Source organism: Centruroides vittatus, unplaced genomic scaffold (assembly GCF_030686945.1).
Source record: "Centruroides vittatus isolate TY-2023 unplaced genomic scaffold, ASM3068694v2 contig_400, whole genome shotgun sequence".
Taxonomy (NCBI): domain Eukaryota; kingdom Metazoa; phylum Arthropoda; class Arachnida; order Scorpiones; family Buthidae; genus Centruroides; species Centruroides vittatus.
The window spans coordinates 974368-991298 of NW_027122215.1; the positions used below are offsets into that span (position 1 = coordinate 974368).

Consider the following 16931-nt stretch of genomic DNA (forward strand, 5'->3'; position numbering starts at 1 on the left):
ATTATAAACTTTTTCTAATGGGAAACCATACTTTTTATTACTGGAATAGGCAGGGAGGTAAAAGTTACATTTACATGGAAAGAGTGGAAAATTTCACAATCGGCCATGATCTTGAGTACCCCAAATTTGACCTCTAAAGGTCATCTCAAGTGTGATAATTTTAAGCACGGCTCAACAAATGCATCAAAGTGGAAGGGCATCATTTTGAACACTTGTTATAAAATTTTCCCTCGAAACCAACATCTCAAGCAATGGTGAGAAGTAAAGTGACTCACCAAAAACAAGCACCACGATAGTAAGAAGCAAAGAGACTCACTGAAAATAAGCACCTCAAAGGGAGCAGAAAACTACTAAGTCCACATCATTACTCCTGGGTTGTGCTAAAAGTAATGAATGCTTTTAAAGGTCAAAGTAATAATGTCATGAAAAAATGTAACTTTAACCTCCCTGCCTATTCCATTAATAAAAAGTATGGTTTCCCATTAGAAAAAGCTTATATTTAAACCTTAAAATAATCTTGACCTTTGACCTAGACCATAAAGTCAAAGGTATATCTGGTTGTGAAATTTCCTACTCTTTCCATTGCCGAGGTCAAAAATGTGTGTTCCCGTTGAAAAAACGACTTGACCCTCAAATGACCTTGAAGGTCAAGGTCACATTCACGGTCACTAATTGATTAGACCTTCAAAACCCTACAACTTTTGTCTATACCTTTTTCCCAAAATAATGAGATCCAATTAAGTTATTTTCATTGTCTCGAGATAAAAAACTCACCCTGTATAGAAGGAGAAATTTTCCTATTTTTTCCCTACTGAATTAAAATAAACTTACCAAATATATCCATAAATTTCACATAAAATTATAATGTATCATTTTTAGAATTTTTATTTAATAATGTATTACATATTCTGCAATAAACAATTAATTTGATTTGAAATTTTAGTAATAAAATTTTAAAAAAATATTTTAGGCAATCCTCATTAGTTCACATACATTTAATAAAATTATCTTTATTAGCTTATAGGTATTAATATCTCTATTAATTATCAGTTATACAATACACAGATATACAGGAAATTTTTTATTTAACATATATAAGGCAGTGATACAGAAGCAAACATTAACTTATTCTGTTTATCTTCACAAAAAGAATTATTTTATTAAATAAATTTATTATTTATTCTAATAGAAGTGTGTATATAACTCAAAAATATAATTTAACTGTTTGCAAAACTCTAAGTCTTTTTTTCCCCTTACTTAATTATATGACCACTATGTTTAACTAAGATTTTACTCTAAAAAGTCTTCTATTTTCTTTTCAAATAATTTTAATGTGATTCAGAATTTCTGATAATTAAACTAACTTGTTTTTTATAAAGCATCTTTGTTGATATTTTATCATCAAAATATTTTAAATGCACATCATACTTTTTCTTTTCTTATTTTTCATTGTTATTATAATTCAGAACTACAGATAATTTAAAATCATTGTTAAAATGAAAGTAATATGTCGTGTTTAATGTTGAAAAGGAATAATTAATATATACATTGTCATTTTTACTTAAAAAAATTTGTTTTAACTATCTGTAGCTGTTATATCAAGAATATTACTAAAAGACTGGATGACTAAAAAATGTACAGTTCAAGACAAAAATAGCAATACAAATTTTGTGAGGGTTCATCAAAAAGTATCAGAAGTTAAATGAGAGAAAATGATTTAGAAGAATTATACTGAAAAAAAAAAAATGTCAAAACTACAAGTTTATAGCTTTATAAATTCATGAGACTACATCATTAGTGCCAAAATTGCAGACAGTTTGAGTTATTTCATTAATGAAATAATTCATTAATACATGAACTATACTGGTAAGAGATAGTGATTTGCTTCCTTCTTTTTTGATAATTAATTCATAAAGAAGCTAACATGGGATGATTTTAATAACTTTAAGATCTTTTATTTCAATTGTACTTTAGTTTATTATTGTTAACTAATGTATTTTTCTATAATGTAATATATATAATTTTTTGTAGTGTTTCTTTAGATTTATATATTTAATTATTTTGCTAATTCTTGAGTAATGTTTTTTATAGATAGAAATTTTGATTTTAATTTAAACAGACTCAATTAGAATTGAAAACAGATATACATATTCCAAACTAATTAAAAATGTTTTATTTTATTAGACTTAAGCAAGTGATTTTACTTAAAGAAATGTTTAATTTTAACAAACCTTCAGGTAATACATCTTCAGTAAGACGTGATGCAGCTACAGGTATAATTGTATTACAATGTATTCCATATTTAGCACCTTCTATTGCTAATGTTTTGCTAAGACCAACAAGACCAAGTTTGGCTAGTTATTAAAATGCTTTAATTAATATCATTTAAATTAAAACATAATTTTTATGCAAAATATGTTTTTATTTTAATTTACCAGAGCTGTAATTTGCTTGACCAAAGTTTCCATAGATTCCTGCTGAAGAAGCAGTCATTATTACTCTGAAAATAAAATTTAAATTATTATTTTAATTCCATTTATATAAATATAAAATTTTTTATTACAGTTTATTTTCAATAAATATTTTATTTATTAAACAATTTATTTCACATTATGCAACATATAAATTAACAAACACGTCACTAAAGTTAATCTGATATGATAAAACTAAGCAAAAAGAAATTATCAGTGAGATGACTGAACTTAAAAAATCAAAGTACAATATAAGTATCTAATATATCTTTAAAGCAAATGTAAGGATAAAAAAATCAATATATGTTTATAAACTTTACCTGGGACATTATACAGATATTCATTAATTTTCATTTACATTTCATTTTGATACAAAAATAATTATTGCATAAAATGAAACATTTTTCTTACAAAATTTAAATGATAAGATATAGAATAATAAAAGAAACTACACAAAAAAAATAAAGTTGTACAATAATAATAATAAATACATTCTTACATATATAAATTTATATATTTTTAAGTAAAGTAAGATTGAGAATAGGAAATGACAATAACAAATCAAAAATTTGAAATATTCATTCACAATTTTTATTAAAAATTAATGTTCTACTGAAATTGTAGAACTTAATTTCATTCCAGAAGGTTGTTCAAGTACCAAATTTTTCCAATAAGGAATAATTTTAATTAGATCAATCTACTTCAGATTCCCAAAAATACACTTATAAAACCATTTTAACTAGAATTTAGAATTTTAACATAAATTTAACAAGTTTACAAGCCTAACACGCCTAAATCATAAAAAAAAAATACCCATATGCAATACAGAGTGGCAAAATATGCCTATTAATGTTATTGGGTTGAACAGAAAGTTTTATGTCTTTTCAATTAACAGATCTCATTACATAACTATAACAGTTATGAAATTTAACATGTTATTGCCAATATGAAATTTATTCTTTGTTTAGAAGCTTATTTTGAACTTTTTACTTTCACATTTTGTTTAAGTAAAATCAAGTCAAAACAACTGCAGATAAAAGGCAGTATCAGGCATATTATGCTTTTTGAGTTTCAGAAAAAATATATTGCCATATAAACTATACAAAATATTTGTAATATGTAAGGGGAAGATGAACTTTGAATGTGTCAAATGTGATTTAAAAAGTTTCATTGGGGAAATTTTGAACTAAAAGATAAACAGAAGGGTGCTCAAAAAATATCAACAAAAAAATTGCAGGAAGAAATTGCTAAAAATTGACTTGTGAACTTGCAACAAATCTTAATGTGTCACAGACATGTATTGTTGAAACACTTCAATAACTTGGAATGGTTGTAAAACATGATGATTGGATTAGACATGCATTAAGTGAAAACAACAGACTGGATTGAGTATAAATTTTGTCTGACAAAGATAAGACAATTCTAGGGTTTTGTTTTAAATTAATTACTCACTTTTATCACAGAAAATTTTTTATGCTTGACAAAATTAAAGTTAAAATAAAATATTATTATTATTAACCAGATATTTGTTCTAACAAGTCATGTTTGTTTGGTCAAGTGATGAGTGATTCCCCTCTGAACATGTGTTCGAATATCAAATTGTTTAAGTACAAAGCAGTTTGAGTACCAAGGTACCACTTTATTTGTTGTAATGTGAACAAATGCCAATTTAAATGAAAATAATAATAAAACTAGAAATATGAAATGATTTTATTCAGTTGTTGAAAAATTTTGAAGTTTAAAGTTTTATTTATAAAAGTGAATTGTAATACCATGTTCTTTTTTCTATGCATAAATAATTTATAAGCAAGTTGCTTACATTCTTACAACATTTAAGTAAAGAAAAGAAAAACTATCTTCAATTATTACTAATTTCTTGATTAAAAACATTTTATAAAGATGACAAATTTATTAAATGGAAAAAGCATGTTCATTAATTTCTTCAGAGCAAAATACATTTAGAATGTAACAATTTCAAAAATTTTTAAATGTGGAAATATAGAATATCAATATATTCAAGATTATCAAAGCAAAAATAATTTTTCAAAAATAAATCCAGAAGTTATTAGTAGTATAAAATGTTTACAAAACAATGTCAGACAAATTTGTTGGATGAAAGTATAAGACAATTATGGTAATATTTTATTATGATTTAGTAAAATAATAATTAAATCTTTATCATAATCAAGATGAACATTTTTTAATTTATTTTACTTTCATTTGAGAGAAAACAAAATGCTTAGCTATTTGCCAAATTCTTCAAAAAATAAAACCAGTTTTATCCTATACTAATCAGTAGTAAGAAAATGAGATTCAGACAACTGTATATAAGCTTAATATAAATATTAAGAAAAAAAAAAAAATGAAATAAACTTACCTTTTCAAATTTCAACTGCAACAACTTAGTGAATAAAATAATATTTAAGTACCTAACAAGATTCTTGAACTAGAATATAAAATAGAACTAGCAATGACAGTGCCAATTACATAATCTAGATGAGAATGTTTAGATAAATGAATTAGGTAAATGTTTAATGTAAATGAATGCTTTTAAGCTAATTTCAATGAGATAACCTCGTCTTTCAAATAAAAATTAATAATTCATATTTTAAAATCTTTAGTAGTATAGACAAAATAAGTTTTGTATATATATTATGAAAGAATGCTTAAATTATTATATTTTATCATATTATTAAGTGAGCACTAGGTTAAAAATTTAACTTGGGATAATATTAAACTTACTTTCCATAGTTCTGTTTTCGAAAATATGGCCAAGCTGCTTTTGTAATAAGAAATGCTCCTCTTAAGTGTACACGATGAACCATGTCTATAATTTACATAAAATTTTACACACAGAAATATTTTATTATTATTAATTTGTTGAGAAAATAAAATTTCATTTTTATATTTCATTAAAATTTTTAAAAAATATGAATTCATTAATTAACATTAATTTTAGCTTTTTTAATTGAAAAATTTCCAAAAAGTAAGTAAGTATATCCAAAAATAGAATTTTCAAAAATTAATTTACTGTAAACTATAAATTTTATCATATGAACGTAAGCATTTCATAATTATTTCAAGAAATAAAATTTTATTTTAGTTATCTTCAGGAAAAATATAGAATTTGCCAATGATAAAGTACTATAGTAAATATCATTGAAATATTTGAAAGTAACTGTGAGAGACAATGCTTAAAATCCTTCAAATATTGTTCAAATATTTAAGAATAAACAATATTGCAAATATTAAAATTCTATTAAATAATAAAAAATTTGATTAAATTTTTCAAGTACCTTTTGAATGTTCTATGATAATATCTGACTGTTTAATTCTTTATATCTGAAATTCTAGATTTTTTGGACATTTTTGAAAAACAACTTGTAAAGTAATTTTACTCACCCCATTCTTCAATTGTCATATTTAAAAAAGTTTTGTCTCTTAAGATTCCAGCATTATTTATAAGAATATCTAAAAGCAAATTTAATAAATTCTTTATTATATATATATATATATATATATAGTAAAAAATGTATTTTTTTAAATCATCGATAAGATGATTAAAAACTTCAAATAGACATTTTGTGAGACATTCAAATAGAATTAACATTAATAACTAAGTAGTTTTATTTTCTTACCTATTCTTCCAAAATTTTTTATTGCAGTAGCAACAATTTTCTCACCCTCTTCTACAGAATCTAAAATGTAAAATTCAATTAAATATAATTCAGAAGTTAAGTATAATAATTAATATAAATATAAATATATACTGTAGTCTGGAATAGCTTTTCCTCCCTTCTTGCGAATTTCTTGGACTACTTTATCAGCAGCCAAACTACCTTTGCCTTGTCCTGCCCGATCTCCACCCAAATCATTAACTAAAAATAATATAATTAATTAATTAATTTTATATCCTAAAATTTGTTATAGTTTATAATTAAAAAACTCAATATTTTAATGATGTTAGCGTAAAAAACAATGTATGTAATAACAATAATATTTTAAAAATGTATAATTATTCCTTTATTGAGTGTTTGATAAAATCTTTTTAAACGGATGAACTAATTCCTCAAAAAAAGAAAAAATTTATTTCAATAGGCTTTCATCATAAGGAATAACTATCAGAACTCAGATTAAAAGTTTTCATTACAAAATCAAACCTTTTAACATCAAAAAAATAATATATTAAATTATAAAAATTTATACTCTTTTGTATTTCCAACATTTTCAAATAAAAAAAAAACATATTATTCAGAATATCATTGATATTTACTGTTGCATATGAAAGAAAATATTTTTAATTTTATATGCATTTATTATATATTGAAAGTGACATTTTAATTATGTAATTTACCTACAACAGATGCACCTCTCTCAGCCAATTCCAAAGCATAATGCCTTCCAAGACCTGAAATACAATTAGATAAGAATTGAATACTAAATTATATGAATTTTTTTTATCTTAAATAAACTTATTTCTTAAATAAAAGAATTCAAATAATTAATTCATCAAATTTTATTTATATAATAATCATATGGATAAATTTATTTCAAATATTTTTCTTTTGATGTAGTAAAATTTAGTCATGTATTCGGTTTTCATTAATTTATTAATTGGTTCAATTTTTAACAGATATTCAACATGCCCTTAGACAAAATTTATATATTACAGTCAGCGCTGGATTAAGCCTCTAGCGGGCCCTAGACAAAATTTAAATTGGGGCCCCATTTAAATAAGTTGCATCTAAACAAATCTTATATAATGTGACATTAGCATAGCTAGCATGGGTGACACCCGGTGCGGATATCGTGGTGTCACCCATAACTTTTTAACTCTTTTATAAAACACTATTGAATTGTAATATCTTCGCACTCGAGCAACTTCAACGCTATATCGAATATGCGATGTCACGACGTATAAGTGTAGATTTAGAAAATAAATCATAACCATCCATACATCAGTACTACCACGAGACGCGGCCCTAGGAATATTTGTAGGTGACGCGAGAGATCTCGTGGTACATTACTTCTGACGCGCGGGTGGCTGTTGACCTTTTTTTTAATTTTTTTTTAATTTTTTTTATTTTGGGTAATGGCTAGTCAGGCGGAGCTTAGTAGGAATTGTTAAATACAGCATTTTTTGTCCTATCGAATTTCGATTCAAGTTTCTAAATCGAAACAGAAAAATCTTCTGCACTGAAGCCGGGCCCCTCCGGATTACGGGCCCTAGACATTTGCCTACTTTGCCTATTCGATAATCCGGCCCTGATTACAGTAGAGAGTCGAAAATCGGAATCAATTGGGGACTGGGGTTGTTCCGATTAGTCATTTGTTCCGATTACCCATTATGTAGGAAAAAATACATTAACCTGTCCGATGTTCAAATTTTTCTCCATTGCGTGTCACTTCGTGTTGAACTTTTCTCCGTTGCGTGTCACTTTGCGTTGAATTTTCGTCGATTTTAAGCCTAACGAAAATTTTTATAATAATAATCGAAGCTATTGTATCGTTAAAAATTATTTCTTTATTTTGTACAAACAAAATAAATATATTGAAGACTATAAAAACATGAAAATTATACTTTAGAAGTAAATCTAGTATCAAAAACGTTCGATTCAGCATAACACAGTCCGACTGAAAATTGTTCCGATTACCGACGATTCCGATTACCAGCGTTCCGATTAACGACTCTCTACTGTATATAGCAGTGATTTTCAATTGGAATGCTGTGACACACGATAATACTTCAACAACTCTTTGGGAGTGCCACGAAATAGTCTGAACAGTGCCATAACACTTCTACACGTATTACTAAAAGTATGAAAGTGCAATAGCATTGATAAAGATGTAGGGATATTGTAAGAAAAAATTATTATGTTGAGGATGCCACTATTAGATTTGAAAAACACCGATAAATAGGATAAAATTTATTCAGATTACTTCAAAAATATGTTATATATCTAACGAATGTAAAATTTCTGATTTAAAAAGAAATATTTTGAATAAAGTTCATAAATTCTTTTTTTAAAAAAAATAAAGATGTTATATAGATTCTACAGCATAAACTTTGAAGATTAAAATAAAAAATAATTTCTAAAGTTTAATATTAGCAAATAAAGTGTTAAATATTGGTTTAATAAAATTTATTTTACGAAAACATCTTAATAAACTGTTAATTTTAAATGAATAAAATTTGAAACAAAATTCAATTTAAAAAGTGTACAATAAAATATAATTTAATCATAATCTATGTTCTAACAATTAATTGATAATTAAATCAGAGATCATAGAAAATTTTATTTTATCTTATGTATTGAATATTGCTACTGTATTATGCATAAAGCAATGCAATTATCTTCAATTGATAATTACATTTAAATATTAATTCAAATATTTTATTATACTATGAAAGATAGAAATTGAGATAAGAATAATGCTGTCAATATAATATTTCATAGCATTAATTCTGGATTCATTGTATTACTCAATCTTAGAATTTAGTTTCATAAAATAATGTTTTGAAAAATTAAGTGGAGATGATAATTTATATTTTTATGTCAAAACTGCATTATGTAATAAATTTTACAACTAAAATTACAGTTCTTTTGTAATTTTAGCTGTAAAATTTGGTGTGTAATGACACTTTTATATATTTACAAAAGCTTCACAGTTCTGCAGTTTTAGCTATATTTTTATATTAAATTGATTCAAAAGTAAAACTCTATTAATAAATTCTATTACACAAATAAATAACATGCTCAACACAAATCAAAGGGTTATTTTATGTTAAAAGCATTTAAATTATAATTTTTGACTGAATGTAAAATACTACATGCCTAATTATATATTAATTGAAATTTAACACTAACTTGTTTGTTAAATTATTGTATACAGTCAAACTTCCATGTAATGAATTACCTCTGGAAGATATGGAGAATTCATTAAATGGAAAAATGCATTGTTAGTGAAAAGAAAACTTGACATTTTGTTTTATTCTCCAATGAAATATCCTATAATAGAATAAAGTGTTAAATATGAAAATTCAAATAGCAGGTACACAAGTTTTTAATCAAACAACCAAATTAATCGAGCAGGAACTATGCTACAAACATTAATTCGGTTGTTTGTTGGTTGATTATTAACATATCAGATTATTGAGATGTTTATATAGAAGTTTTTATTGAAACTGAGATAAAATATGTGTATCACGTTTGAAATAATTAGTAGTCATACATGTTTATGTTGAAAAATACTCGGTAATGTTCTCTACTTTTTAACAAAATTATTTTACCAAATATTCTGTACAGTACAATTCTGTGTTGCAGAACTACATTGGCACAAAGTGGTTTGGCTAAATGAGGGTCTGAAGCCAACAAGAGTCCGAATGTATCAAGCAAAAAGCCTATGATCCTTGACTAAAACAATGTTTTGATTATGGGTCAGATGATTTTCTTCAGTAAAGGGCTAAAGGCATATTTTGGAGAATGTAAGTCTCTTCCTTTGCAGCAGGGTATGGAACTGAGAGGGAAAGATAAAAATAACATAAAAAACCCATCACTTATTACTGAGGAGGAGTTGCAAGAACTCAAAATTAATATTGCTAACATCCATATAAGAAATATTTTGAAGTTAATAAAAGAATGTTCTAAGTATATTAAACAAATCTGATGCCCTATATATATAGTATAGAGATACATAGTCAAACAATAGCCCAAGTATTTAAAAAATATACAGTCAAACCTGTTTTTATGCGGGGGATAGGGACCGCATTAAAAAAAACGCATAAAAGAAAATCTCACGAAACTTCACGAATGGCTGTAAATAATAGTTTTCGCGACACAATTAAAAAATATTTTTTTTATGCGGTCAACAGGGACCGCATAAAAAAGTCTCACATAAAAAATAACTCAAAACCGTACGAAATAGAATTTATTGACAACAGATGTCAGCACTTGACTGCATCGTCTGGTCTATCGTCTGTTTTACATATTTTTGTCCAGGTGGTGTTTTGTTGACTTAAAAAGTAAATTATTTCATTTTTCGCATATTCATGCAATAATATTACTATAATAAGTGCATTTATGCTATAATAAGTTTATTTAGCTATAATAAGTCAACGTAAGACATGACGAATCGCACGAGACTAGTCGCCAACTATACCGCACAAATTAAAATTTCGCATTAAAAAAATCGCACAAATAAAAATCGCACATAAAAAGAGCGCATAAAAACAGGTTTGACTGTATATTATTTTATTTTATTTATTATATATATATATATATATATATATATTTTTTTTTTTTAATATTTTAAAACTAATATTAAATTGAGAATAGAAACAAAATAATTTTTACTGAAATAAATGATTCTTCAGAATATGATATTTTTTTAAAAAAATAAAATTTTTCAGCTTTGTAATTTCACTTACATCAAATGACAAAGTTCAAAAGAGTGCAAAGCAAATTTATTTAAATATTAATAATATCAACTATTTAAACTCCAAAAGTTTCAACTAGAAAAACTGTTCTCATCAGCAACTTTATGCTAATTTTGAAGAACATACAGCAATCAAGTACTAGAAAAACTTGTTATAATACACATACTGAAATAAGCTAAATTACCATCATTTACATGAGTAAATTGCTTTTTCTGATGACTTCATTCTTCACAAATATTTCCATATAGATCCAAATAATATCCTTAAATCTATAAATATAAATGAGGATATTCGTTTGTTGTGTACTACACATGCCTAGGCAATTAACCAATTGCTATGATACTTGGCAGTTACATTCAAATACTTCTAACTTAGACAATGTCATACATCTGACCCCAAATTATCAATTGAATTTCTATATATCGATTAATTTTTGTCTACATTTAATTGCTGGCTTTACATGTAGCATCATCTATTGAAAAAAATTTAATAAAATAATTAACTAAATATAATTTAAAAAATATATATATTATATTCACTGAATTACTGCAACAATGATACAGTATAGTGCAAAACAGATACACCATTATGCCTTTACTACGACAGGTAGCACATAGCACATACCTACACAGAGAGTAGCAGTGTGTTGCCCATGTACACTACTACTACTACTACTACTACTACTACTACTACTACTACTACTACTACATCCCTGTACGTTTCCTATTAGCAATAAAGTTGTGCCAGTTATATATGTAAGTCTGTTCAGGGGAAATTTTTTGAATTGAAATAACGTGACTTGCGATACAAATCAGAAGTTTGTATATAGTTAATCTGGTGCTCTTTCTCTTACAATATCCACATCTGGTCTCAAATTTCATCTAACTAACTCCATTTTCAAGATTAAGGAAAGACAGCAATGAATGGATGACAGTGAAAATTTTCAGGTCTACAATTTTTTGAAACTGTAGCCCAATAAGTACCCTCCAGTAACCAAGTGGATAAAACCACTGAACACTTGTAGTCAGTTGTGGTCAACTGATCCAACTGACTGGCCATGTGCAGTTTTTTGGTTTCCTTTGCATTAGTAACACTTAAATTGGGACAAGCTTTACATGAAAGTCTTTCTGGGACGCATCCTCCTTGGCAGATCGCTCACATGCTTTTCTGTAACCAAATAAACCAAACTAATTCTAACAAGTGATTATTTATTGTGGCATTGTCACAATGCCATGCCTGCAACTTTTTGTCACAATGTTTTCAATTCTTTTAGTAGTGGTCTTTTCCCTGTACATAATACTTTTCCTATAGAGTCATGTCAGTCATCTATCTAACTCCATGGGGGAAAAGTTTGAATTGAAGTAACATTACTTCTGTTCCAAATTGGAAGTTTATATATAGTTAATCTGGGCTGCCTACCCATATGCTTTCCATATCTGGTCTCAACTTTTATCTATCTAACTCCTTTCTCAAGTTTAAGGACAGACAGGGGATGACAGTCAGAATTTATAAGTCTACAATTTTTTCAAATTATAAGCTCAATAATTTTTTTATAGATGCAATATTTATGAGAACATACTTCCCATGTAGTTTATGCAATCTATTGCCAAAATTTAAACACTTTATTATCACATAAAAAGAACTATTCTAGCATTTTTGAGATTTTTTTTTATTTAAACAAGTCCTTCAGACGTTAAGGTTAGCAACTTCGATCACATGTGGAGCCATCATAACCTATCCAAAATGTATCACTTTTCAGATATTAATAGTAGACCCATATTAATTAGTAGTCATTGACCATCCTCTCTTCCGGGAGGAGGTCGACAACTACTTTTGGTTGAATTACTTCAACTCCCTTCCCAAATGGCTACCTTCTTTCTATCAGACCAGCAGTATGGTGGCATTCATGTAGGAAAATTACATAATACAAGGTTACCGGTAAGCACAAAATATGTTTAAAGCGGTTTTTGAGGGTGCGAGTTTAAATATTTGGTCTGTTTTTTGGGAAATTTTATTCATTGGCATATTACCATTTGATATTTGGCTGTGAATGGTACAGTTTTTTAGAGTTAACATTAGAAAATATTATATCTAAAAAATTTAAGAGATATTTTTGATTCCTGTTTACTTGACCATTGAATTTGTGCCATTTTGTACTGTCTGAGTATTATAATAAACATGACAATGGTAAGTGAAATAATCAAACTCTTGTTATGGTTTTCGTTTTAATGTTCGTTATATTGTAGTATTTAATTTATATAACTACAAAGGTTATCTTAGGTAAGGGTTTATCACACCGAGTGACCAATCTAACACATTTAAAAAATTCTTTATTCCTCTACTGTACACAATTTAAAGAATTTTTAAAATGTGTTAGATCAGGCACTTGATGTGATAAACTCTTACATAAGATAACCTTTGTAAATATAAATCAAATACTATAATATAATATAATAGAAGAGTTAGAAGTAAGAAATAATCTTAATCTTTGCTGTTGTTATTTTTTGCCCGAGCAATGCCAGGCTCATCTGCTAGTTTTAAATATGTTCTTATTTACAGGATAATATCACTTGTATTTAATCACAAAAATTTGTTTTCTTACAATAAGTATCAATTGACTGAATGTATCCAAAAATAAATCATCAAATATCATTTTTATTAATTGCTATTGTGATACAGTAAATGCAGTAATAAATGAACATTTATTATTTTTTTTCTTTTCTATTAAAGTAAATATACAAATTATCACTGGATTTTAAATGAAATTTAAAAATTTCCTCAATATATAATTTATAATTCTTTTACATGGTCTATTTCAACATGAATATGTTAAATTATTTAATTACTTTCCACAGCTGCATGTAGGAAGTTTAATGCATTTTTTGCATGTGCCTGGTGTCTCTGCAATGAGTATTGCAGAGACACCAGGTTATACTCATTGCAGAGACTTTTCAAACATCCTATACAGTGCGTGATTGGTTAACGAACAATTTGATTGCAAACAAATCAAACAACAAACACTTTCGCAAAAGATTTTTATGTTCGGATAACAAACATCTAACAGAACAAACACAAGAAGCAATGCTGCATTTAACATTTGTAAAACTATATTTTAATGGCATCTATATGTGGTTTATGGAAGGAGATCTTTCACAGTTGTATACATAACCTTTTTTGCACTAGTTAATTTCTGTTTTTTGAATTTTTGTAAGTGCTTTTCTGAACTTATGGTGCCTAAAAAGAGTGGAGTGTCAAAAATTGTGTTTACAATAGAAACTAAGCAAGAGATAGTAGCTAAGGTAGAGAGTGGAAAGATGTCTGATGTTGCCAGGTAGTATAAATTCAACAGGCCTACAGTAAGCACAGTCTTAGCTAAGAAAGATATAATCAAAAAGACTCAAGCACACAGAAAGTAATGAAAATCACATCTAAGAAACAAAGATGTGCCATCCATGAAAAAATGGAGGGATTGCTTTTAGTTTGTTATTACATGTAAATAAACATAGTAAGAAAGTATATATTTTTTTATTTATTTTTGGGGTGTCTAGAACAAATTAATCAAATTACCATAAAAATGTATGGTAAACTGATAATCGGTTAATGCACAATTCAGGTAGCAAACATGGTCTTGGAACAGATTATGTTCGTTAACCAATCACCAACTGTATATCTAACTATATTATATGTCAAAATCAAAACAAAGGCTATATATAATTAAATATATTTAATTAGGACTTTGATTTGATTGATCTGATATGGTTAAATTGATTAAAAGTTTTATTATATAAGGTATATAAAAGTAAAATTGTATACTCTTGATCAAGTATTTCTTCAAAAAATATTGTATGAGAATGTTAGCAATTAATGATTGATTTTGATAAAATTATTTTTGCAGATGGTGTGGTCACAAGTATTAAATAAATATACTTATGTATTTAAATCACATAAAAAGTATGTGTAATTTAAATCAGTCATATTTATTTAACAAAATTTTGAAAAATAAAGCACAAGTTATTTATATTTATACATTTATAAATTTTTCATACACTTGAAGTCATAATCATCATAAATTTTTCTTTCTTGATTCAAAAAGTGGTAAACTATTTATAAAATGGAAATTATTTATTTATTTAAAAGTATTATTTACATACAAAATTTGCTATTCTTTTTAAAATAAAATCAGACTGCATTATTTTTATTATCTACTTGTAAAAAATTAAAATATCAGCACATAATCTATTGCATAGTCTATGCATGCTTCAAAAAGTAAATGTGTTTGTAGATTTTCAGAAAAATTTACAAAAAATTATTATTTCCACTATCTAAATTAACCTTGATGCAATTTAAATAAAAATTAATAGCTTTTTCATTTTCCAGAATCAATGAAAAAATTATCATTTTGACTTCTCTCTTATTTTTAAAGAACACTATCAGCTGTAATTTAATCTCTATAAACAGTTTACATAACATGAAAACAGCTTCAGAGATAGCAAATTATTATTTTTTTAAAAAAAGCAAAACCAAATAGTTAGATCACAACTACTGGATTTATTTATTAACAATTAATTATTTTATAGAAACAGGAATGTTTGTAGAACTCTAATTATTATTTGGCTGTTTAGTATTCTTATTCTTTACACATTCAACATTTATTCGTCAGGCTAACCAAACCCCATTTAACACTGTCGAAAATGTTTGTTTACTCATTTGTTCGCTTCATTTAAATATTAAACGTTCAATATAAATAAACATTGAATATTTAATATTTACAGAGATTTTGTATCAAACATATAATGAATACCAAACAGCCAAGTAATAACGAGAGTTCTACAAACGTTTCTACAATCGGTTTTTCCCCCTTTCTACAAAATAAACAATTTCCGATAAATAAATCCAGCAATCACACTTTAACTATTTTGCTTTTTTCCTCCCTTTTCTTCTTTTAACCTTCTGAGGAAATTTAATATGAAATTACATACTTAATCATTTATCTTTTCCTCCTTTTCTTTAAATATTAACTTAAAGGACATGTGAAAAAGATCTTCAGATATGATGTCTTTTAATTCTATGTATTACAACTGAAGGCATTTTATAAAACAATAAAATGCATAAACAAATTTGTATTTTTATGTATGTTATTAATCGAAAGAGTGTATTTACTTTATATAAGAATTTCAAATGGATTTATCATGGAGATAATTAGATTTATAAACAACTTTCTGATTTCACTTACCACCTCCAGCTCCAGTTACAACTGCAACTCTTCCAGTAAAATTTAGCAGAGCCATGTCGATATTTTAAGAAAATAAAACGGATAATTCTTTTCGTAAATATATCTGAACGAATAACGATGAAAAATCACCACTGACACGCAGACAAAATGTTTCACTTCCTCATTCCCCTCAAGCTTTCTGCAATCTTCTCGTCGCTAGGCAACATTTAAGATCCCTCTAGCGGACAAAATGTGTGTAAATGATTTACTGTTTCATAATATTGTACTGTATTTTTTTTTTTTTTTTTTTCCAAAATATTACCGATAATTTAAATTATTTTAAATTAATTTCTTACTTATCACTTATTTATTATTAATTTCTGACTTATCGTTATATTCACTTCTCAAACTGATTTTATTTTTAATCTGTAAATTGGATCGTCGATGTGCGTGCGTCGTTACATCTAAACGTCACTTTTATTTATCTTTAAATTAAGTGTATAAAAATAAAATTTTACAGGAAAATGAAGAATTTTTCCTATTTTTTATGTCCGAAATAGTTATTACGTATTTACAGTATATAATTTATAGCTAAATTAATATTAATCGTAATAAATAAATTTATTATATACATAATTGTTTTTTTTTTTACACTTAAACTTAATTTTAAAATATTTTGAAATTGTTATGAAATTTAATAATTTATCATTATCGGGAGTAAATAAGAGCTCATTTTTACGTGTAAAAATCACAAAACTCAAAAAAATAAAGACTTTTGAGTTTGTTTCGCTGTTTACTGAATTAAATTGGA

At 26.2% G+C, this 16931-nt stretch overlaps 1 protein-coding gene across 1 annotated transcript in view; it reads right to left on the bottom strand.

Annotated features, from left to right (window-relative positions):
* Mfe2 (peroxisomal Multifunctional enzyme type 2) overlaps positions 1 to 16349 on the bottom strand; it is a 37615-nt gene extending 21266 nt beyond the window's left edge. Inside the window, 8 exon segments of the mRNA XM_067271655.1 lie at positions 2232 to 2354; positions 2436 to 2500; positions 5214 to 5298; positions 5874 to 5942; positions 6110 to 6169; positions 6242 to 6349; positions 6826 to 6879; positions 16142 to 16349. Coding sequence (XP_067127756.1) covers positions 2232 to 2354; positions 2436 to 2500; positions 5214 to 5298; positions 5874 to 5942; positions 6110 to 6169; positions 6242 to 6349; positions 6826 to 6879; positions 16142 to 16196 — 619 coding nt within the window. The 5' untranslated portion in view covers positions 16197 to 16349.
* Between the last annotated feature and the right edge of the window lie 582 nt (positions 16350 to 16931).